The 25,747-nt window shown below is 39.5% G+C and overlaps 2 protein-coding genes across 3 annotated transcripts in view; both read right to left on the bottom strand.

The window, feature by feature from the left end:
- LOC105536911 (cytochrome c oxidase assembly protein COX16 homolog, mitochondrial) overlaps positions 1-25,747 on the bottom strand; it is an 82,085-nt gene that overhangs the window by 21,412 nt on the left and 34,926 nt on the right. The window contains exons 2-4 of one of the 2 annotated variants that reach the window (XM_011976396.1): positions 19,385-19,480; positions 16,538-16,848; positions 2,928-3,148 (exon numbers count right to left, since the gene is read on the bottom strand). In XM_011976396.1, the coding sequence (XP_011831786.1) occupies positions 2,928-2,996 (69 nt within the window). In that variant the 5' untranslated portion in view covers positions 2,997-3,148; positions 16,538-16,848; positions 19,385-19,480. Of the gene's footprint in view, positions 1-2,927; positions 3,149-16,537; positions 16,849-19,384; positions 19,481-25,747 lie in introns of those variants that run through there. The other variant, XM_011976397.1, reaches the window with a different exon arrangement.
- Positions 14,544-25,747, bottom strand: part of LOC105536912 (synaptojanin-2-binding protein) — a 46,159-nt gene continuing 34,955 nt past the window's right edge. The window contains exons 3-4 of the mRNA XM_011976398.1: positions 19,385-19,480; positions 14,544-16,848 (exon numbers count right to left, since the gene is read on the bottom strand). Of these exons, the coding sequence (XP_011831788.1) occupies positions 16,708-16,848; positions 19,385-19,480 (237 nt within the window). The 3' untranslated portion in view covers positions 14,544-16,707. The remainder of the gene's footprint in view (positions 16,849-19,384; positions 19,481-25,747) is intronic.

Genomic DNA, 25,747 nt, shown 5'->3' with positions numbered 1-25,747 from the left:
CGCGGTGGCGGGCGCCTGTAGTCCCAGTTACTCGGGAGGCTGAGGCAGGAGAATGGCGCGAACCCGGGAGGCGGAGCTTGCAGTGAGCCGACATGGTGCCACTGCACTCCAGCCTGGGCGACAGAGTGAAGACTCCGCCTCAAAAAAAAAAAAAAAAACAGTGAGAATGTTTGTAAAAAACTGTCAAATGAACTTTTTTAGAACTCTGAAAATTAAGCAAAAACTTGCAACAACGTGCACAGTATTTACCTAAGAATGTTGTTATCTGAATCTCAGGAACAACAGTTAGCTTGGTGGCATTTTTAATTTGCCATATTCTCACCCCTCCACCCAAGCTCCATAACAACCATGAAAATCAACAGCCTGCAAACATGATGTAAAGCCTGGCACCAACTGGAGAGGGTAGAGAGCTTGGAGCTCTTTAAAACACCATTCCGTGAGAATTGTCATCATTCCAGCAGTCTGGTAGTTCCTAGAAGATGCTATTCACAAAGCTGTCTTTAGTTTACCTGACTTGGAGCTCAACTAGTATGAACAGACTTCTAGTAAGTGTTTGTCAAACAAACAAAAAAATTCCGAGGTAATTGTTTAACATTATGACTGTCTGATGTGGTAGATAATAGGAATAAGGTGTCCTTAGAGGACCCTGAAAAGCTCAAATATATTCCTGAGAATTTAGAAAGTCATGCAAATAAGCAGAACTGTGTACATGCCCAGAGCAATGTATATGCCCAAGAAAGACCTAAGAAGGCCCTAAATTCTCAACTTATGACTAATTTTGAAGCTCTGAGCAAGTAAGAAGTGAAAGCTGTACACTGAGCTGTAAATTGCATGGCTGAATGTTGAAAGCATGCCCAAAAAAGCATGCAGAGCCTCTCAACAAAGACTGGCAGATTTGTTGGTTTCAGGTTTTAAAGAAACCTCTGTCCAACAAAAGGAAACACAGTCCAATTAAAAAATGGGCAAAGGATTTGAACAGACATTTCTCCAAAAAGATAGTCAAATGACCAATAAACATTTGAAAAGATGCTCAACACAATAAGTCGTTAGGTAAATGAAAATCAAAACCACAATGAGGAATCACTTCACACCTACTGGAAAGGGTAATAATTAAAAAGATGGACAATAACAAGTGTTGACAAGGATGTGGAGAAATTGAAAATTATATATTGCTGGTGGGAACGTAAAATGATGCAGCCACTTTGGAAAACATCTGGCACATACTAAAAAGTTACACAGAGTTACCATATGACCTAGCAATTCCATGCCTAGGTATATTCCCTACCCAAGAGAAATGAAAACATACTTCCACACAAAGTGTGTACATAAATGTTCATAGCAGCATTATTCATAATAGTAAAAAATGGAAACAACCAAATGTTCATCAATTGATAAAATATATCCAAACAATGGAATTATATCCATCAAAAGGAATGAAGTATTGATATATGTTACAATGTGAATGAACCTTAAAAACATTCTAAGTAGAAGAATCCAGTCACAAAAAACCCACATGTTGTATTAGTGTGTTCATAAGAAATGTGCAGAATAAGCAAATTTACGAGTAGAAGTAAATTAGTGGTTTACCAGGCCAGCATAAGAAGTAGGAAGAAATGGGAAGTGATTACTATTAGTTATGATGCTTTTTTTGGGGTGATGAAAATGTTCTAAAATTGTGGTGATGGGTCCATGACTAAGAATACACTAATACTGAATTTGCTAAAAACAACAAATTGAACTTTTTTTTTTTTTTTTTTGGAGAGACAGAGGTCTTGCTGGTCTGGAACTCCTGACCTGAAGCGATCCTCCTGTCTTGGCTTCCCCTAACACTGGGATTCCAGGTGTGAGCCATCGTGCTTGGCCCAGATACTTTAAATGGTTGAATCTTTTGGAGATTCCTAAAATCCAAATTTGATGAATCTATATTTTTCAAAAATGTGTAAAATACCCATTACCTTTCTAAGGTCACTTATTTCCTTTAGTCTGCTTAAATGGAAAAGTTGGTCATTTCATCTGTGCCAATATTCATACAAAATAAAAATCTTTTCTGTATTTAAAAGAAAGCAGTTTCTGTTCATATGCTTTAATTATTTCATTTACTAACACATCAAGGCTTGCTGAAGCAAAATAAATTGCCCGTGATCAAAAAGCAAATAGAGTCATCTGGATTTCAACTCCGGTTGTCTTAAGCCAGCCTCAGCCTGCATTTTCACAACATCCTTAGGGAACTCAGTGTGGAATTGGATGCAACCATACAAACACGGAAGCTGTTTTCAACGTGCTTAAGAAATTATAACACAGCAACCATTCTGGCTACAATGTGGCGGGCACCGTACTCAACACTTTATTCACAAGGTGTTATTAGTTCATCACAACTCTAAGAATTAAGCTAATTCACAAACTAGAAAGATGAAACAGAAAGATACCAGGAATTGGTACAGTTAAATGGAATACATCTAGTCCCAATGATCCACAGTATCGTCAAAATATAGCTAAGGTGGCGGTGAGGAAGCAAGCTTAGTAATCATCCAAACTTGGCTTAAACTGTGGTTCTGACTGAATTCTCTGAGCTTCAATTCACTTAACTGTGAATCAAGGGTAGTAACAATGACCGCGTTCGACGATGGGAAAGATGCCACGCTCACAAGCAGACAGATCCTAGTACACCTGAGATCCAACTGGGAGTGGAGGACAGCGGCGGGGAAGTGCGGGGTGTGGGTAGGAAAAGACTGGTAGAAGAGCTTTTAGGAAAGCGTAGGAAAAGACTGGTAGAAGAGCTTTTAGGAAAGCTCTCAGCCCGTCGCTAGCCCCTTCCTAGCCCGAGTGCCCCCACTTAACTTCACATTTTACAGATTCCCTCCCAGGTCTTGATCCTGCCGAGGAGGAGGGTCCCACCCCTTGCGGAAGATCCTCCTCACTCCACTCACCAACATGGGGACTCCGTAGCGGAGAGTCTTGTTCTTGCGAAAAGCACGCATCACCGCGGGTGCAAACATGACTGAAATCTTCCATCCGCTCAGAACTCCAAGCGGACCAGGCGCAGACTCCCAAATCTCAGCGGCCCACGCTGTCACCAAGGGGAGTACGTCCTTGACTCACTTCCTTTTCCTTGGTTATTTAGTGCTTGGTCCTTACTGAATGATTTCCGCTAGGCAAAAGCAATCGAGCCATCGTAACATACTTGTGCGTCCGCCCATAAATGCGGGCGTCAGAGCGTTTTTGGTTCCGTAAATTCGGCGTGCAGTTGGGATTCAGAGATTTGAATCAGTTTACGATCACCACCAAATCGATATGGAAACCAGTACTTCCCAAGTTCTTGGTCCCGACTAACGTCTTCTTAGAACACTATAATAGGCACCTGGCCACTCGATAAAAACAGCTAAGGAAAAAAGTATTTTGAGGCCAGGCGCGGTGGCCTGGGTGGGTGTCCTGTAATCCCAGCACTTTGGGAGGCCGAGGCGGGTGGATCACCTGAGGTCAGGAGTTCTAGACCAGCCTGGTCAACATGGTAAAACCCCGTCTCTATTTTTTTAAAAATACAAAAATTAGCCGGCCGTGGTGGCAGGCGCCTGTAATCCCAGCTACTGGGGGGCGGAGGCAGGAGAATCGCTTGAACCCGGGAGGCGGAGGTTGCAGTGAGCCGAGATCTCGCCATCGCACTCCAGCCTGGGGAACAAGAGCAAGACTTCAGCTCAGAAAGAAAAAAGAAAAAAAAAGTATTTTGAAGCTGGCACTCCAGTCTCTATGGCTATTTGTGGGATGAGGAATTTACCAGTTTAATGGAGACTTTTAAAAACAAATCGCTAAAAAGATTAGGTTGAAATGTAATCAGTGTAGTGTCTTATCAGTCATTACTGAGCCTTTAATGCTAATGATTTTACTGTGAGATAACCTGTAATCTTTAGTTATTTATGAATGTCTATTTTCCAATGATTCAGCAACCATACAGGCCACCTTTCAGTGTGTCATTGAAAGGGTTCTAGGAACACTGAGATAAAAATATATGATCCTTACCTTAAAGACACTGGCGATTTCATAGGCACAGAAACAAACAGGTGTGTAAATTACTGGGATAGCTTAGGAAGCCGATCCCCCACGTGTCCCATTTGCCAGAGTGAATCAGAGTGCAGATGATATGGAATATTATCTTCCATGCTATTCCTGAAATATTTCCATCAGTCCCTGTCTGTTACCACTGCAATGTTCCTTTTTAAATTCCTTATCATCTTTTCACCTATTAAAGTAGCCTCCTACGTGGTCTCCAGAGGAGAAAGTCCAGATCTACTGCAGGCTACTCCAGTGAAACTTACCCTTTTGGCTAAGATCAAGTGTAGTATCTGTTCTTATCGGTTTAATATGACACATTCTCTATCCAAGGAAAATATGTTAAATGGGTTTTTGAAGCAAGGAGATGGAATAGGAGTTTGCTCCAGCTACTCTACACATCAACCTGTATTTCAATACCTCCAGAAATCCAGGAACAGTGCATCTCTCCCATCTTATTTACTTCCTTTTGATATATCAAAATTCATGCAGACCAGGCATGGTGGCTCACACCTGTAATACCTGCACTGTGGGAGGCTGAGGCAGGAGGATTGTTTGAGCCCAGGAGTTTGAAACCAGCCTGAGCAACAAAGCAAGACCCCATTTTTACAAATAGTAATACAAAAAATTAGCTGGGCATGGTGGGGTCTCAGCTACTTGGGAAGCTAAGGTGGGAAGATCACTTGGGCCCAGGAGGTCCAGGCTGCAGTGAGACGTGATCATGCCACTGCACTGCAGCCTGGGTGGCAGAGCTAGACCCTGTTTCAAAAATAAATAAATCTCACACGGCATCCAGGTTAGTTAAGCGTATCACATCTCCTACTTTCCCTAAGATCCTAGAAGCCAAAGGCACTGCTCTAAAACTCTAGCATTTTCCTACATCTTCACTACACAAAACATCAGCCTACTGGATACTACTCCATCAAAACCCTGCACCTAAATGGTAGCTAATAATGGGTTAAATCGTATACATATATTCAGAATAATGCTAGAGTCGATAATCTTACACTTTTCAGATAAGGCAGCGATCCAATTTAAGGGAGTTTATGTCTTTAGTATCTTGTTTGTTCAATCACTCAAATAGGCATTTATTGAGAACCTTGAGATGGCCCCGAAAGAGTAACTGTGAACAGCAGGAATTACAAGTATGCTGGCAGATTGTCAGGGGACCAAATCTGTGACCCTGAGGAATGTAAGCACCTATCAAATCATACTGCATAGGTGGTAAATTTCATTGTCTATGCATAGCGCCCCTCTTGAGCATCACTACTGTATACTTCAGTTTTTCCATCTGTTAAATCAGAATAAGTGATATTTGTTATCATTTTACAATTCCTACAAAAAGGGAACACAAAATTTCTTATCAGTATGGAATCTGTTGCCCTCCCAGAAATATGACTCAAATTCCATCTGTTTCCACTGTTAATAAACAGTTAAAATGCTGACTCAGCTATCTTAACTGTCACATTTCCAAGTAAGAAGATACAAAAAAATGTATATTAAGGAAATGGGGCATCTCCACCATCTATGCCAGTCCCTGAGGACTGGTATGTACTTGATATCCAGGCAGGTTACATTATCCTCTAGTATCTGCTCTACCAGCATTTAACTCATGCAAGTACATGGGAGCATTGTTATAAAACAAAAAGAACAAAAACAAAAACACCAGTCTTCTTGAGAGCTTTAGTCCTAAAGTTTGGTTTTAGAATTATGGCCAGAGCTGGCCAGCCACAGGGGTTCACACCTGTAATCCCAGCACTTTGGGAGGCCGAGGCGGGCAGATCACCTGAGGTCAGGAGTTTGAGACCAGCCTGGCCGACATGGTAAAACCCTGTCTCTACTAAAACTACAAAAATTAGCTGGGCATGAAGGCGCGTGATTGTAATCCCAGCTACTCGGGAGGCTGAGGCAGGAGAACCACTTGAACCTGGGAGGTGGAAGTTGCAGTGAGCAGAGATGGTGCCACTGCGCTGCAGCCTGGGCAACAGAGCAGGACTCTGTCTCAAAAAAAAAAAAAAAAAAGAAAAAGAAAGAAAGAGAGAGAGAGAGTGAAAGAGAGAGAGAGAGAGAAATAATTATGGCCAGAATTCATGGTTATGGTAACAGAAAGATTAGCTACTTCATGAATCTTTGTTTACTTTGATAATGCCATTGAATCTTTTTTTTTTTTTTTTTTTTTGAGACAGGGTCTTTATATTTTTCAGGCCAGTCTTGAACTCCTGGGCTCAAACAATCCTCCTGGCTTGGCCTCCTGAGTAGCTGGGACTACAGGTGTGTGCTACCATGCTAGGCTTACTATCTAATGTGATTCACTCAAAAACCTTATGAAGTTGGGGGCAGAACATGATGCCAGACTCATCTTAAAAACTGAGGCTCAGAAAAAGGTAAGAGGCAAACACAAGGTCTCACTTTGGAAGTGGTACAAATATCCCAAACAGAACTAAATTTCCTGTAGAACTGGACAACACTATCTCCTTGAAATTCTCTCCTCCTGTGGCTTTTATGGAAGTTTCACTGCCATGGCTCCCTCCAACGGTGAGACTTCTTTTTGTTGTCTTCAAATTTACAAACCTTAAACTGGAGTCCTTAGTCCCACATTTTCCCTCTGTCTCAGTTACTCTCAAACTTTAGTGTGCACCAGAATCCCCGGGAAAGCATTAAAACAGACTGCTGGGCCCCATCACCAGAGTTTCAGATTTAGTAGATCATGGATGGGGCCTGAAAATCTGCCTTTCTAACAAGCTTCTGGGTGATGCTGCTGGTCTGAGGACCACACTCTGATAACCACTGCTCCATCCTCTTTCCCTAGTTAAACTCCACTTTCATGTTGGCTTCAAATTTTATCACAGCATGGAAGACTTCTGGTACACTTCCAGGTTTTCTAACACCTCAAAGTCAATATGCCACCAAGGTTTATTTTAATCCTTTTCTCCATTCAATCTAATTTCTATGGCTAGAACTAGAGTAGCTAAGAGTCGGTCTAGTTCAGTCAAACTGGAAACCAGTTAAAATTGTCCTTGATATTGTTCAGCTAGAAAATTAACTGTTTCTTCTTTAATACACATTCTCTTATGATAGTGATCATGAGTGTTCCAAGTTTAGAATTACTGCTGTATTTGCCTTATTACTTTTTATGGAGTATAAGATATGGGGTAAATGGGACCATGTCTAATACATTTCTGTTTTCCATGACTTCCTTCAAAGTGTAAAACCACAATGCATAATTTTCTGGAAAAACAAATGAAATGACAGGAGCAGCCAGGAGTGGTGTCTCACATCTGTAATCCCAGAACTTTGAGAGGCCAAGATGGGAGGATCACTTAAGCCCAGGAGTTTGAGACCAGCCTGAGCATCAGAGCAAGACCCTGTCTTAAAAAAACAAAACAAAACAAAAAGCAAAACAACAACAAGGAAATGGCAGGATCTTCCCATATCATGCTATACAGTGAAGGATGAAGAATACATGGCTCACTGCAGCCTCAACTTCCTAGGTTCAAGTGATCCTTCCACCTCAGCCTCCCGAGTAGCTGGGACAACAGGTCCATGTCAGCACACCTGGCTTTTTTTGTTTTCATTTTTTGTAGAGACAGGGTCTCACTATGTTGCCCAGGCTGGTCTCAAATTCCTGGGCTCAAGCAGTCCTCCCACCTCAGCCTCCCAAAGTGCTGGGATTTCAGGCATGAGCCACCATGCCCGGCCAGTAATTCTCAAACCAAACAAAAACCTGCTTTGTAACACTTTGGAGAGAATCAAAGGTAACTATTCCATACAAAAGTGCCAGAGGTCTCTTCTGTACAGACAAAAGAAACTGAAAGGAATTCAAAGACAACTGCAATGTCCTGAAGTACACTATTACCTGGATTACAAATTTCATCAGGTAGAGCAAACCAGGAACTCTAGCCTGCTGGTTGTCATAGGGTTAAGCCCTATCTGAAAGCTTTCTGTCTAAATATTGTTAATTAACTAGGGTTTCCTTTTTGGGTAGCTGGATGGGTGCTTCTGTAATATAAGTCAGTGGTGAAACAGGATTTTATCTATTGAACTTTATGTTTAAAAAAACTTTCCAGAAACACTTGTATTTAGAAATATGAAGACAAATGTTTGAATTGAGAGCAAGTGAAGTGCACTTTTATGTCACGATAAACTTTCTGAAAGGAAACCATTAAAAAATGTCCTGTCTGTATGTGTGCTTTGTGTTGTTTTAAATGCTTGAATAACATCTATTGTCTACCACTGGTTTTTTAAAAAAAGATTAGTCAAATACCATTGTACACCCAAAGTCTCCTATAAAACAAAACACAATGCACATCTAATAGAATTAGAACTTGATGCCTCAAAAATGAATCTGTTTCCTAAAATAATCACTTCCAAATTAAATAACATTTTGAATAACCCCCAAACTGAGGATATCAAAATAGAACTTATGTTATATGGTAGTTAATAAAAAGGAAAAAACTTCATATGAAGTTCTATGATTGCACATGACTGAAAACAAATATCCAACTTATGAAAAGGAAAAGAACAACAAAAAAAGCCCAAAACCAAAAACACAAACAAAAGAAAACGAGGGAATTAATCAAAATAAAAGCTAAATTAAAAAATAGGAAACAAGCAAAAATATAAGAATTGATTAGTAAAACCATCCCAGGTGATATCAGCAGAAGAAACAGTCAGTTGACAAAATCTTTTAAAAAATTATTAATATGCTTTAAGCCACTTAAGTTTTGTAGTGGTTTGTTACATAATTGGTAACTGACACACCTTTGCCTATCAAGAAAGAACAAGGCCATTCTATACATTCTACAGACTACCAATTTGACTTCAGGCCTGAACTGCTTAACATGGGTGACAGAGCAATGATGACCAATGTAAACTGCCTTTTGTCTTCATATCAAGGTCAGCTATATGCAAACTAACTTAGAATAAAGGTCAACAATATTCAGTTCTGACAAGTCCTTACTCATCCTGTGGCACAAACCCACTTCTGCCTTCTATGTATCTTATAAGGCTTTGGGTGATGAAGGGGATACAAGTAAGATAGTATATGGTGGCAACTGCTTTCAAACATTGCGAATAAATACACAATGATACTGCTACTGCTATTATAGAACATTTAACCTAGTGCAGTCAATTTCCTATTATCCATAATGGAAGGATGTGATAGCATGGTTGAATCAAATTGAGTATAGTGAACCTTACTTTTCTAGAATAGTAGAAGGGCAGTGGACTCCTCATTGGCTTGAAGTAAGTTCCCAGGTCTGGAACTGACTAGTTATGTATCTTGAGCCAGTTATTAACTTCTTTAAGCATCGAGTTACCTCACCTATAAAAATGGAATATTGATACTGCCTTGCATAGATATGAGAATTTGGCATTAAGTCATACAAAAGGACAGCCTAATGCAGTGCCTGGTACCATGGAAAGTAGAGACAGTAAGGTGCTATAGTTATGAATGCAGGTTTTGAAGCCAAATTGCCTGGGTTTAAATCACAGCTTTGGCACTTAGTAGCTGTATAACTTGGGCAAGTTACTTAACCTCTCTATGCTTTTTATCTATAAAATGAAGATAACAACAGCAGTTACCTTAAGAGTTGTTTTGAGGCTTAAATAAATATTATACATGCAAAGACCTTAGAACAAAAGCTGGAATATTGATAAGAGCTCAGTAATTGTTAACAGGATATCAATGTCCTGTTCCTTATCTCCTATGTCAAAGCCTCAAACTGATCATTTAGATTTCTTCCTCTTTCGACGATTCTGTCAGAGGTGTTACCCTAAGAACATCTAGTATATAGTAAGCACTTATTAGATATTTGCTGAATGAAGGAAAAAGCCCTCATCTGGCAGAAAAAAAAAAGGAGATATTTAATCAACAGTCTTCAAAATAAGGTAAAAAAAGATTGTAAAGATTCAATGACAAAGTTTTATTAAATACCAATACTGGCTAGGCACAATTAGACACATTATTATCTCATGTGCTGTATCTGGTATCAAACAGCAAAGCCTGAAAGATTACCATAGATTTTGATGGCCTCATTAACATAATTAATCTGTAGTGACAGTCCCAGGATAATAAATACAGTTTTATGTCTGTGTGTCTTCTGTGTCTTCCAAGCTGCTACAGGGCCCTATTTGATCTGAGAAACTGACTGCTGTTTACATCCAGGTAGGCAATGTGACATTAGAATCGAAGCAGAAAGGAAGCAAAACAAAATAAGGTTCATGAGGAAAATAATCTTCTAAGAACTAACATGGCCTGGAGGTAAAATGCAAATATATCCAGTAATAAGAAGCCAGATTACTGCAGATAAAAGATTAAAATAGGATTCAATTATTCATCTCCATTTGCTAATCTACAAACTAGGAAGGACTAACCCTTTTTCCTGGGCTTAGTAACTAAATTTAATGATTACAGCAAATACAAAGTTCTTTTGCAAATTATTGTTGGTTAATGATTGACTTGCATTGAGAACAAACTTTAGCCCGCGCCCCTTTTGTTCTCCCCCTGCAAGAACAAAGGGAACATGAACAGTGAGGAAAACCTGGGAACAGGACTGTTTGCTATCACTTGATTCCTTTGAAGGAGCAATGCTTTCTCAAAATATAGGTTTTATATATGATCAAGTACATTAGTTACGCAAATCAAGTGCTTTGTGTTTTGTAAATAAATTACATAATACAAGAGTCTGTGGCAGTTAAGAATCTGGTTCTGCACTTTGGGAGGCCGAGACGGGTGGATCACGAGGTCAGGAATTCAAGACCAGCCTGGCCAAGATGCTGAAACCCCATTGTCTACTAAAAATACAAAAATTAGCCAGGCGTTGTGGCACGTACCTATAATCCCAGCTACTGGGGAGGCTGAGGCAGGAGAATAGCTAGAACCTGGGGGGCAGAGGTTGCAGTGAGCTGAGATGGTGCCACTGCACTCCAGCCTAGGCAACAGAGCAAGACTCCGTCTCAAAAAAAAAAAAGAATCTGGTTCTGATCAGAATTCCTTAAAATGCTGTCTTCTTTTTGACCACAATTGCCCTTTTGGATGTGAGTGCTGGTCTCAAAAAGATCTGCAGTTAAAAGAGGAACAGCAAAAGAGACTTACACCAAAATAGCAACCAACTCTAAAACTATTATAGGTGAGAGGTAGAGAGCTTCATAACTCAATCTTCTACTTCTAGGTGATGTTAGAAAAATACTTTAACATCAAAATCACCTACAAATATTCCTCCACTTTCATATGCTGGGCAATTTCAGTTTAGAGTGACTAAGTCTTCTTTATCTCTGTATCTTCAGCACCTAGCACATAGTAGGCACTCATCAGCTATTGCTGAATAAAGGAAAAAACCTTCATCTGACCAAGGATAAATTTCTCTAAAATTGACTATAATAAAATCCTTATGGGGCCCCACATGGAAACTACATGAACTTCACTTCCCCACATACTTGACAGCCTCTGTACTTCCTTAGTTTCATTTCTTTAAATATACTTTAAAAATTGCTTATTTACACAATAAAAGCAATGTCCACCATTTAAAAAAAAAAAAAGTCTCTAGTTTAGAACTATCGGAATTAGTCTCAGAATAACACATCTCATTGGATTTGATGAGCTCATTCTCAGATTGTTCTGTGGAATCTCCCAATTCCAGTGATGATGCTTGCAGTATCCTTTAGCTGTCTATCAGTTCTTCTGGTCTTTATTCAGGCCCAAAGAGAGAAGAAAGAAGTAGACTAAGATAAAATGGGTAGTTTGTGTATTCATGTAGTGAATATATTCAAGACACAAATATGAGACAGAAAGGTCACTTCTGCAACAAACTAAGTCTGATCAGAGTTAGTTAAGTTAGCTTCTCTCTCTGAGCCTTGATTTTTCTCATCTCTATGACAGATTCATCCTAGAAGCTCTCTGGTCCTTTTTAACTTCAATGTTCTATGATTGGTTCTCATTTAATAGATGCACAAACTGAAACACTCACTAATCATACATTTTGCTGGAGGTTGATCAATCCTTAGCAAATCAGGAAGAAATGAATGTTCCACTTACTTCGTGCAGAAGCTCAGAAAGCTGGGCTCTAAAGACCCAAGTTTGTTGTTGTTGTTTTGCCTGAAACAATGTATGTAATTTAATAATTTAAATAGTGTTTAGTTTAATTAAATAGTGTCTGGTTTAATGCTATATAACATTTTCAGCTGAGGCTGCACACCAGAATCACCCAATGAACTTTATTTTACTGCTGCTTGAGTCCCACCCTCAGAGGCTCCCTTTAATTGATCTGTGTGCAGCCTGGGCATGGGGACGTTTACAAGCTCTCCCGACGATTCTAACCTGAGCAAAGGGAATGATGATTGGCATAGAGCAATGAATCTCAAACTTTAGCAGGAATCAGTCACCTGGAAGGATTACTAAAACCCAGATTGCCAGATGCCACCCTCAGAGTTTTTGATTCACTAGGTCTGGGACTTTTTTTTTTCTTTTCTGGGAAATTGCTTTTTTTTCTTTTCTTTTCTTTTCTTTTTGAGACAAGATCTCACTCCATTGCTCACGCTAGAATGAAGTGGTGCAATCACGGCTCACTGCAGTCTCAATCTCCTGGGCTCAAGCAGTCCTCCCGTGTAGCTGGGCCTACAGGTGTGCACCACTAATTTGTTTGACTTTCAGTAAAGACAGGGTTTCACCACGTTGTGCAGGCTGGTCTCAAACTCCTGAGCTCAAGTGACCCGCCTAGGCAGGGTGCTGGGGTTACAGGCATGAGCCACCATGCCCAGCCTATGAACTTGCTGTTCTAACAAGTTCCCCAGTAATGCTGATGCTTTTGTCAGGACCCTGCTTTGAGAACCACTTCCAGTGACAGAATATCATTGATGCTGGCATCTGAAGTCCTGAGTTTTAATCCTGATTCTATTATTCCCACCTATGGAATCCTAGTCAAGTAATTTTTTCTCTCATTTTTAGTCTCTTTCTGACAATACTTAGATCCCAGAGTTGTAAGGCATGAAATAATGTACCAATCAGAGTTTGGTACAGTCCCTGGCATAGAACACAATAACAAATATTAACTTCCTTTTTCCATTATACATGGCTACATGGAACAATTAAGTTAAATCAAGAACACGTAAGTTGAAACTTCACAGGAAAACAAAGTACAGATAGTCAAAGCAAACAATATCTTATAATTATACATGTAATACAGAATTATAAATATAGAGAAATGTTTTAAGTACTTAAAAATACCTTTGTTCAATTTTCAAAACTTTGAACGTAAAAATTTAGGTAGTAGGAACATCAGATACAATCTGTAGAAGAAATATTAGACTCAATCTATGAAGAACATGAATTTTTTTACAACCTATAATGGATTCTGATACCTCATCTATAATTTTAGTTTTCTATAGAATCAATAATATAATTAGTGTACCTGCTTAAAACTGTATTACATTGATCTTAAATGCTATTTAATTTCTAAGAAAACCTAAGTTATAAGAGTACATCAGAATCCCTATTATCAAGCAAAGCAAAACTTCTACCAATGACAGGAGAGGATGAATACTTTTTAAACAAATTTACATATACCAACAAGCAAAAAACTAGAGCTTTCATTCCTGCTTGACATTTTTTTCACTTTGTGCGTCTCAAGGTTCTCTCAGGAATTAGTGTCCAAACCATGAGGTGAATCCTGGGAGGTAAGCAGGCTTGCTGTAGAAGCCACTGTACATACCTTCAGAAACAGGAAGGGTACCAGAGGCTGTGCCCTCCTAGTGTGGCTGGTTGGAGTGACAACTGGAATACTGTCTGTGTTTTTCTGGGGAACCTACAATGAGTCCAGTTGTCTAAGTGAGTCTCATAGGTATTAAAAAATTGATGTCAAAAGGCACTTTATGTCAGGACTGTTTAAAGCAAGTTTCTCCCTATACCAATAGTGACCCAGAGGCAAGGTCTTACTGGACCTTTTATTTTTAAAAGCCTTCCCTTTCCAATCTAGCCTGATGCCATTATGTGACATCTTTTCTCACTTGCTGTTTTTTGAGACAGAGTAACCCTCTGTCACCCAGGCTGGAGTACAGTGGCGTGATCTCGGCTCACTGCAAGCTCGCCTCCCGGGTTCACGCAATTCTCCTGCCTCAGCCTCCAGAGTAGCTGGGACTACAGGCACCCGCCACCACGCCTGGCTAATTTTTGTTGTATTTTTACTAGAGATGGGGTTTCACCATGTTAACCAGGATGGTCTCGATCTCCTGACTTTGTGATCCGCCCGCCTCGGCCTCCCAAAGTGCTGGGATTACAGGCGTGAAAATGTGATGACTATCTGCATATTTTCTTTGTTGCTGCATCGTGTTTTGCATGGTACCCCTTTAATATTGTTTTCAACACTTAGCCTGCTGATATACTTTTAACTTCTCACCTGTTTATGAATTCTCTCAACTAAGCTGTGAGCTCCTTAAGGGTCTTTAACTTGTCCCTTTCCTCCACATAACTTTCTCAAATGCCCCAGTTCTCAGTAACTTTTCTCTTTTGCTGTCTGTAATATAAACATGACCCCTACTTACACTGTCCTACCTATGTGGCTAATAAGAGTGTTCTCTTTGCAGTTGGAACCCAAAACCCCTATGGGATGGAGGATATGCACAGTACTTCTTTGTAAAAGTGTCTTGACAAAGCTGATATCCAATCAACATTTGTTTAATTACTAGACTGTTCAAGCTAGAAATGAAATACAATCGATTGCCTGAGTCCTGATAATCTTGCTGTCAAAATTATATAAGGCCTATAGTATGGCCAATATATTTGGTTAATGGAAATGAATTTCTTAAAACTAGAAAATTCAGCTACCCACAGTGCTTAAAACCAGCCTTAAAAGAACATTAACAGGATGGTTCCCACCTTATTGATATCACTGGCATTCTGTAGTATCCATTCATTCATATCTTCCTCCTAGGCCGCATGAAATACCTACCACATTTCCCTACCTCCTAAAGCAAACAAAACTCTTTTCCTCCCTCTTGCTGCAAAAAGGTTGATTAATTAAAAACCGTATGTAGTGTATAAAGCCTTTCAAAAATACTAGCAATCCATGGCCCCCTTTTTTTTTTTTTTTTTTGAGATGGAGTAGCCATCTCAAAAAAATGTACTCCTGTAGCCCAGGCTGGAGTGCAGTGGTGTGATCTTGGCTCACTGCAACCTCCGTCTCCCAGGTCCTGGTTCAAGCAGTTCTCCTGCCTCAGCCTCCTGAGTAGCTGGCATTATAGGAATGCGCCACCATGTCCAGGTAATTTTTGTATTTTCAGTAGCCATGGGGTTTCACCATGTTGGCCAGGCTGGTCTTGAACTCCTGACCTTGTGATCTGCCTGCCTTAGCATCCCAAAGTGCTGAGATTACAGGTGTGAGCCGCTGCACCCGGCCTCATTTTAACTAAATATGAAGCAGAGTTGATGTGATGCCCATCCTGCCAGGGAGGCAGCTCCTTCCCTCAGGTTTGTTTGGTACTAGAACCAAAAAGATAGCCTGAGAGGGTTCAGGTGCCACCTTGGAGGCACTATCCTATCTTCTGTCCTTTTGGAGTTTTCGTGCTGGGGTGTTTGGCCCCAGCACCATAGCCCTTACCACAATCATTCCACTGTTCTTCAACAGGACTGTGAGGTATCAACAAATTCACTAGGGCAGCCCAGAGATTGGTACGATTTACCTTTACACCTCACAGTTTCTTAGATGTGAGCAGTGCTGGATTATGGCAATCTACCTTATAATAACCCACCATAGTTGGTTCTTATAAGAAGAAATATTGTTCTTCTAAGATTTTTAAATAGTTGCTTCAGTTACTACATTTTTTTTTCTATTTTTTTTTAAAAATAGATATGAGGTTTTGCTATGTTGCCCAGGTTGGTCTCGAACTCCTGGACTCAAGCAATCTCCCACTTCATGCTACCAAAGTGCTGGGATTTACAGGTGTGAGCCACCTCTCCCAGTCTCAGTCATTATTTTAATAAATGAGACTGAACGTCCTCTTATAAGGCTCACTCTGTTGCTCCTACTACTTTTGCTCTTTAAGTATCTCTTTAAATTCTTCAATTAAGATCATCCCTTTTATCAGAAACTTAGACACCACAAAGTAGCTTTCTCACCTTTAATTCTCCATAAGTATCACTATACTATAATATTTACATATGTATGTGTATATATGTATTTGCTTTTTTAAAAAAGTAAAAATGTTCTTCTTACTCTCCTTTGTCTGATATAGGCACCCAGGTATGTAATTAGAAATTAAATAAAGGCCACAATAATTTCCCAAGGAAGATCATTAAAAAGAAAAATCCTTTCTTCCTCTAATATCACACAGCTGGTCTTTATGGCATGCCAGCTAAGAAAAATGATATTGCCTATGGTGACACGAAGACTCAATCTTTCTCTCTTTGGGTTGTAGCTGAATTTCTATCGGAAGTCCTAGTAAAATATGTAACTCATTTGTTCTAAGCAAGTCTTTTCTTCAGTTTTCCTTCAAACAATACCTTTACTTTCCCATTAGAATACGAAGAACTGGAGATTCTGAACAGCAAGGTTTGGGGTGGGCATCAGTCACTTCAAATCTGGCTATGCAGTAAAAGACATGGCAGAATAGCAGGGATGGAGGATGAGTGAAATGTATCTTCATTGGGAGTACTGAGAGAGAGCAAGTTTTTCAAAGTTGTTGCCGGTATCTCATGAAAACCCAGGCTGCTACCATGGTAAGGGCAAACACTGGCACCAGCAGCATAAATATGGGAATACCACTTGGGTCCCCTTCACCTCGATGTCCTATAGGTCCATTCTGCACCTGTAACTGGAAGGGAAAGAAAAATGTTAACTCTGGTGACTAATGTGTGTTTACAACTGAAACTCCCAGGTTGATACATCACCTGGGTTTGTAGACTCTAGACCACCCAAAACTGTAACCCCCAGCAATACCTAGCAGGAGTCCTCCCTTTGTCCTGAGCTGATTCATCAGTGTCACATGATCTTTGGAAAGAAAATAGGTCTGATGGGGAGGCATTTAACCTTGCTGACCTAAAGGGACCCCTGAAGGCAAGTCAGGTAATTTCTGTTTCTGTACTGCCTCTACCTTGCTATTTGTATATCGTATCAGGAAAATGAAGACATGAGATAAAACCTATGATCTTATAGAGAACTTGGATGTTACTTGGCGAGGAAGACAGGGGATCTTTCTGGAAATGTTTACTTAGATAATCAGTCATCAAAATGTAGTAAGAACAGACGTGGGCAATGTCAACATAGGTGCAATACCAACACAGGTCCAGTGCCATTACTTGAAAAATGCTTTCCAAATCCCAGAAGGCACCCAACTCCCTCCAAAGATGGGGCTTTGCCCTTCATCTGTTCATTGGTAATACTAGAGAGAGATGAAGGTGAATCTATATGGAACAGATGTAAAAAAGTAAAAAGAAATTATATCCTGGTGGTTATAATTTTCTATTGGCTAAGTGTTTCCTTTTGAGGCTGGATGGTCTTCATTTTAGTGATGGTTTTCAGGGTAGCTCTTCTTAATATCAACTTTTAGTGGCTAAGTTGCAATAATTATGGCACCATCGTATTTCAGTTAGAGTTAACTTCCTCATTACACTCATAAAACTGACACTTCAATCTGAAAGGCAAGACTGCATGAAATACCATTATACCCTCTATTCCACCTCTACGTTTTTCATTCATTTGCTGATGAGCTGTCCTGAAAGAACATGCTCAATAGGAAGGCATGGTTTTTAGGGATAGGACAATTCCCTGAACAGCAGGGTCCTTTTTATTAGGAATTATTTATGGATGTTTCCTTACAAGTGAACACTGGAAATAACTTCTCACATACCTTCCAAAAGAATTGTAATCATATTGAAGTGTGTGCCTATATTTACTTGTTCGTATCTACTGCACAAATGCTCCCATGCTTTAGAAAGAGAAGAGCCAAGGCAGAAGCAACTGACGACCAATATTATCTCTTATTAATCTGTTTTCTAATCCATTACACCCAGATTCTGCTTGCAACTGGTTGTTTTCTCAGGTATCTCTCACGTTCTGCCTTCCCTACTTTTTTAGGAATTCCTCTAAATCTTCTTAAGCTTCTAAATCCTTAGCCACTGAGTAAGGAAAAGAGTGCACCTATAAGTAGCAAACGGATTTAATTTAAAGGCACATGGAACCTGTTTTGTGAATACACTCAGAAATTCTCAATGCTATAGGAGGAATTATACCTACCCAGGCTTCCCTTTATATCATCATCCAAATTATAAAACACTAGGAAATAAGAAACAGATGCAGGGATAGGTGCTGCCTTGACTAATTCTGAATTCCATTTCCTTTTTCCTGGAGTTCTCCTATGAACACTGAAGATTTGGTTAAGAGGGTCACCAAGTTGATAAATGAAGGGTTCATGGCAGTGACAGGGAAAAGCATATAGTGGGTACCAGAAAACCCACCATCTTTGTAGTGTTTTATCAAATGGTTTTATAAATAAGTTTTCAAGGATAGACATATGGTTCCTTCCCTACCAAAAAGTAAAATCGGCTATGTTTTTTTAACCTTATTTATTTTCCATTGGTCCATGTGACTCTTAAAATCTTTTCTTTATTTTTATAATTATTATTATTATTTTAAGAGATGAGGTCTCTCTATGTTGCCCAGGCTGGTCTTGAACTCCCGGGCTCAAGCAATCATCCCACCTTGGCCTCCCAAAGTGCTGAGAGTACAGATGTGAGTCACTACACCTGGCTTTTCATTTAACCATCTATTTTAATTTGGTTGTCAAGCTTTATCTTTAAGGCATATTACCTTGGAGCAAGGACCTCGGTTATAAGCCCTACTGTTGTGAATTTCTCCTTTTTTTTCTTTTCTTTTCTATTTCTTTTTTTAGACAGGGTCTCATTCTCTTGCCCAGGCTGGAGTATAGTGGTATGATCTTGGCTCACTGCAACCTCCACCTTCTGGGCTCAAGCAATCCTCACATCTTAGCCTCCCAAGTAGCTGAGACTACAGGTGTGCACCACTGTGCCTGAATTTTTTGTATTTTTAGTAGAGACGAGGTTTTGCTATATGGGCCAGGCTGGTCTCGAACTCCTGGACTGAAGTGATCTGCCCACCTTGGCCTCTCAAAGTGTTGGGATTACAGATGTGAGCCACTGTGCCTGGCCTGAATGTCCTTCAATGATAAGCAGAAGTACCAATGGATCCCTCCCTTTGCCTGAGAAACTCTTCAGGGGAATGAGTGTAAAACGAACAAACAAAAAGCAACACTGAAGATTACACACATTGGGTTTATTCAAAGTACAGTGCAAAAGCCTGGTGCCAGGTTTCTGGCTCGAGGTGATACCTACCCTGTGCTGCACTCTCAGAGACACAGCATAACCTGCATTACGAAAGAGGTCTACGGCATCCTGGTGCAGCAGGTTCTTTAGGTCTTGGCCATTTACCTGTCAAAACAGCAAAAAAGAGTAGTAAGAAAGGAAGAAGGCTATTACAAGCCAACAATTTATTTTCAAATGGCCAAACTTTAAATAGCAAACTCATTCAGAGCAAATTGCAAGGACTAGAAGTATGGGCAAAGTTACTTAGAGCTCAGAACTTAGAACTTTTTTCATTTTCAAAACTACGTTTTTCTAGAACTGAAGTTTCACAGGCCGTCTGAAGAGAACCTAGGTAAAATAAAAAGTGGTTTCTCCTTCCTCTTAGCTTCTATGCCTGTCTCGTTTTGACACTTGGGAATCTGTTACTGTATTAGTATGTCTTCCATGAGCATTAACCTGCTTCCTTACAGACAGCATGTTCTTCCAGGTTACCACCCTATCCTTTATATTCCTAAGCCCTGGCATTGCCAGCTGCAACTGTAAAAATATAACTCTATGAAACTCTCCACCAATTTATTTTGATGTGGTATAAATCTATACTAGCCCATTCTACTGGGCTTCTCATAGTGAACAACTTCCCATGATTCCACGGATACTCCTATCCATTACATCCAAATTACTGAATTAGTCATTTTTTAATCAAAATTTAGTAAAACCCATATTCCTGTGATGATATAAATCCTTAAAAAAATTTCAATGTAGGTCACTCCTACCACTTAGAGGTGAGAGATGTGAAGGAATACTTGTATTAATACTTTTTGCTGTTAGGAGTGACATCGGTCACATGTAATAATCTATCCTATGCTGTATTCAGTGGCACAGCAAGATTACATATCTTTTATACATGTCAATGTCATCGTTAGCAGCAGCAGCAACAAGAACATCTGATATATTTATTTTGACAGGTTCTATACTTTACATACATTATCTCATTTAATTCTCATGCTAACCCTATGAGGCAGACATTATTTTTATCTTGTTTCCACAGATGAAGAAACTTCAAACTCAGTGAGATTCATGCTGGAGCTAGGGCTAGGATTTGTAAATAATGAAAGAAAGATCAAAGTGCCCTTGCATTTCACTGTTCCTTCTGTACTACTATTCTTCCATCTTGACTCACCAACTATCCTCTGCTCAGCTAATGCTCAAGTCACTCACTTATTCAACTCTCTCATTTTCCTTGTCACAATCTTCCTTCTCCAAGGCATTCATAATCTTCCCTCTACTCTCTCTCTTGCCAATACACTTGGTGAATGAATCTACCAACACTTCTGCCCTACAGACTGTCTATCTTTGTAAACCAATAGTTTCCAACTCCATTTCACTTCAGTCACCAATTGACGTAAACTTAGACTTCAATATTAGACATGCTTCAGCTCCAATATCTCAAACTCTTAAAAACCTGACAGCAATTTCCACTCTTTTCACATTTTCTATTCATCTACTGAATTTCCTCCTTGTAACCTTTTTAGACTTCACTTGCATCCTTGCCCATCTAGGAGTTCCTGTTGTAATTTCAACAAAGTACTTGGTAAATCATTAGAATCCTTTGTCCTCATGATCTTCTGCCATCTTTCCAGTCCTGGGCCATATTCTGCAATACTTTTCTTGCCATCATTGAGTTGAATATTCTGGGAAAAAGATACATTCTCATTCTCCACCATACACCCATGCTAGCTGACTCCAGCTCATCCTTAAAACCCCTTTTACTCATTTACTGAACTCCTTAATAAACATGCAGTGATGGCTGTTCCAGACCTTTTCCCACCACCATCTCCAACCCCAGTTCTACCTCTCTCCCTAGCTAATTCCCTTATCTTTTGTGAGAACACTGAGGACTTCTGATAAATGCTTTCTACATTTTCTTTCCTTCTCCCTCAAAGCTTGTTTACATCTTCTCACTACTCCTTTCCCCTAGTCTCTGAATTAGGTCTATTTCCTTTTCAAGGTGAAACCATCCATTGATGATCTTGATCACACTTCTTGTAGCCTCCTTACAAAACTCACGCAGACACTCTGTCCTTTTGATTACTTAATTATTATCTTTCTCTGCTCGTTCTCTCAACTAAAATTATATACCTCTATAAAGAAAACAAAACAACTATTTCTTGGAACCCATTATCACTCTCTTCCCATCTTCTTTCCTCTTTCTTTGACTGCAAAATTTGTTGTAAGAACAGTTTGCATGCACTGCCTCTATTTCTTCAGCATTCATTCTCTATTCCCCTGTAATCTCACAATATATGAGGTAGACGGGAAGAACATGTTTTTCTAAAGGTCACCAATGACTTCCAATCACCAAATCCTATAGTCCTTTTTGTCTTCAGACCACCTCCTCCCTTTTGTAATTTTCTCCTATCTTGGCATATGAACACTTAGCGTTCTTAGTTCTTAAATTATTCCTTTCTGGATTTCCTCTCCCCTTTCTTTCTCCTGAAGGTGAGTCAACGTTGTTCAGTGTCAATCCTCAATCTTCTTTCTTTCTCTCCCACCGTGAGCTTTAACAATTTCAACGATAATCTGTAAGATAACTCCCAGATTTGTATCCCTACTTGTACTTCTGGATTTGCCAGTTACTTGCTGGATGTCTATACCTGTATACTCTGCTAGACCCTAATTCCACATATCCAAAACCTCTTTATTACTTTCCACAAAAATCAGACTACATACCTGGCTTCTTATTGCCACTATCATTCCTTCAAACTTTTTTTTTTTTTGAGACAGAGTCTTGCTCTGTCACTCAGGCTGTCACAGTGGTGTGATCATGGCTGACTGGAGACTTGAACTCCTGGGATCAAGTGATTCTCCTGCCTCAGCCTCCCAAAGTGCTGGGATTATAGGTGTGAGATATTGTACCCAGCCCAGGCTAAAATTTTGATAATAGTTTTAAATTGTCTCTCTGCTGTCAACCGTCATATACAATAGATGGCCAAACTCCATAGTCTAACACCATGACATCTCTCATAAAGTATTTTCTTGCCTATTTTAGACTGTTGACACTAAAAATAAAATAAAAACTTGGGTCCCCAATCCACTACTTCAAAAGAAAAAAAATTAAGCTGCAAGCTGAGTCATGCAATAAACTGCTTTTCCTTTTGTTCCTAAGCAGATAGCTACAGATAACAGGTTAAATATCTCCACAGGTAATTACTCTACGTTCACCTTATCTTATGTAAAGTCCCAACTTACTAAGCAAAAGAAAATACATAATTGACTATTCCCTTGCTTGCTCCTTTCCTCTGGCAACATGTGGATTACCACACCTTCCCTCTTTGCTCTTCAGCCTACTTTTCCCCTTTAAACATTAAAGCCCTCAAAATCATCTTTGGAGAAAGGTACATACCTGTCTTCTAGACGTGTCCTTAACCTTGGCAAAAGAAACTTCAATCAATTTAGAAGACTCTTGGTTTAAAATACTCTTGGTTGAACTACTGTGATCACTTCTCTCTGATTTACTTTTCTCTAGGTTCGAACCGATTCAAATACTAGGTCTCCAGATTAATCTTCCCAAAGTACAATTCTGTTAGTACCACTTTACTGCTCAAAAAACAAAAACAAAATTGGGGAGCAAGGAAAGAGTACATACCTCATTTCTTATGCTGATATGGAGAGTCTTCTGGGAAATGGCTCTAACCTATCTTCTCAGGTTAATCTCTATTTCTTTTACTATATCCTATACTCTGGCTAAGTCACATAACTCACTGACTGGGACATAAAACATATGTTTTATCTTTATACCTGTGCTCAAACTGTATCTACCACCTAGATGCCTTTCCCTTTTGAAAAATTCTATTTATCTTCCAAGATTGATCTTTAAAAAGGATCAGTCCTGCTACCTACAGTGTAGAAATGAATACAGTTTTCTAGTTGAGGGTCTTTAATTTCATGTTATGCCTTGGTTTTCTTGGTAGCTATGCTGTAGGGAAAGAACTTCAGAATTTCTATAACTATCACAATGAATTCTCAATGACTCAATTTTCTAGTTATCTCCTGGGAGACAGAATAGGTGTGAGATTGCTGACCGTCATGAGAATGCTCACTTAAGTAATCTAGCCCATGTGATAGCTGTATTTCTCATTATAAAGAAATAAGTATTTTCTTTAGAGGCAGACAAGTAAGTTAATGATGCAGTCATGTCAATGAATGCCAAATGATGTCACAGCTCAATATCAGAGCCAAGGTTTCATAGTAGTATAAATGCAAATGACGTAATTGGGTCACCACATTAAATGGTAGAAATACTGGGCTTAAAATAATCTTTGCCATAGTAGTCAGTAATAATTGCAGAGAATTATTGAACATAACCATGTCTGGAGCTGTCTGTTCATCTTACATGTATTAACTCATTCAGTCTTCACAATGGCTCTGTAAGTTAGGAACTCCTATTTTATAAGTGATAAAACTGAAGTATAGAGAGGCTATCAATTTATCTATGAGCAAACACAATGAAAGCAGCAAAGCCAAGGATTCAAACTCAAACAGGCTGGCCCAAAAGCCTTCACTTTAAAACACTAACCTATATTAATTTACATGGCAAGCAAGGAATTTATTTTAGCAACATATTACTGCCTATCACATATATGTTGTAAATTAAATTTTTATTGGTTTTGCCATTTAGTTTGTATTTAATGTTAGACATTTTTTAAATGTTAGAGTTGAGGCCGGGTATGGTGGCTCACACCTGTAATTCCAACACTTTGGGAGGCCAAGGCGGGCAAATCACGAGGTCAGAAGTTCGAAACCAGCCTGACCAATATGGTGAAACCTCGCCTCTACTAAAAATACAAAAATAAGCCAGGCATGGTGGCACACACCTGTAGTCCCAGCTACTTGGGAGGCTGAGGCAGAAGAATCACTTGAACCAGGGAGGCGGAGGTTGCAGTGAGCCGAGATTTTGCCACTGCACTCCAGCCTGGGCGACAGAGCAAGACTCTGTCTCAAAAAAAAAAAAAAAAAAGGAAAAAAGTTAGAGTTGAATAAAAACATACTGTTTATTTGTATATACTGAAGTAGCATTAAAATTAAAAAAAAAATTTAGTTAGGTGCCACTTCATTGACAAGGCCTTTCTAGATAACTTCACTAGATCTGACTGATTTACTTCTTTGAATACTCTAACTCTGAAACCTATGCAACTATACTTTGAACACTATGTAACTCTCTTAAAGTCCAAATTGAACTCTGCCTGATACCACTTTATATTCTATTGTAACTTCAAGATCTATCTCAGTTGATCATTATAACTCTACAATATGTAAGAGAACTTTGTACACTTGAGCATAATAAATAGCACGTGCTTTCCTGAAGTTTGGCTGCAGAGTGCACCCTGAAAAAGCCATAAATACACAAAGCCTGACTGACATAATCTCAGTAATACATAAAGCTGCAAGGCCTGGATTCTAATAGTAGCTTTACCTGCCAGTGATTCAGTGTGTAATCCTGCCCCTCATCTGAGTCTCCTTCTGCTAACAGGGAAGAAAGACATTGGTATATCAGGCAAAAGAAGATGTTATAAAGGGCATAGGCCAGTTAAGCCAATTATGCCTTTCAACTCTCCTAGTTAAGCCTAAAGGTATTCTAATTTAAGAAACGTTATTCTAATGACTACTTTAAAACCCCAAATAAGAGACCTTTTAGAAATGCAAAGATAATTCTTTTTTAAAGAACCATTTCTCATCCTTTACCCAAGGTAAACCAGTCCTAAAACATGTCATGACTATGACTTTCTCCCTTGACAATGTCATTTCTATTCCAAAATTGAATTTGCTCTCCAATACTGACATCCTCTAAGCATTTTTAGATTCCAGCTGCTCAGTGACTAACCACCAAATTCTGTAGATTGTACCCTTAAATGTCTGTGGAATTCACTCCTTTTACTACCATCCTTACTAACATAGACCAATGGTTCTCAAAGTGTGGTCCCATGACCCGCAGCCTTAGCATCACCTGGGAACCTGTTAAAAATGCAAATGTTTAGGCCTCTTCCTAGCTGCACTTTAACACGCCTTCAAGGTGATTCTCAAGTCTGAGTTAGTTCTTACCTAATCTGCCTGAAACAGTCTTTTGACTGGTCTCCACTTCCGGACTACTTCTCCTATTTAATACACCCCTTTCTACATATCCCTTGCATCTACAGATTTCATTAGTACTTTTACATTCACTGGAGTAGTCATTTTTCAAATATTGTGAAATCAATCCAGTGGGTCAAGACCAGTTGTTTGGCTGGGCACGGTGGCTCACGCCTGTAATCCCAGCACTTTGGGAGGCCAAGGTGGGCAGATCACGAGGTCAGGAGATCGAGATCATCTTGGCTAACACGGTGAAACCCCCTTTCT

The sequence above is a fragment of the Mandrillus leucophaeus genome, unplaced genomic scaffold (assembly GCF_000951045.1).
Source record: "Mandrillus leucophaeus isolate KB7577 unplaced genomic scaffold, Mleu.le_1.0 Scaffold1651, whole genome shotgun sequence".
Taxonomy (NCBI): Eukaryota; Metazoa; Chordata; class Mammalia; order Primates; family Cercopithecidae; genus Mandrillus; species Mandrillus leucophaeus.
This window is presented reverse-complemented; position numbering and strand designations above follow the sequence as displayed.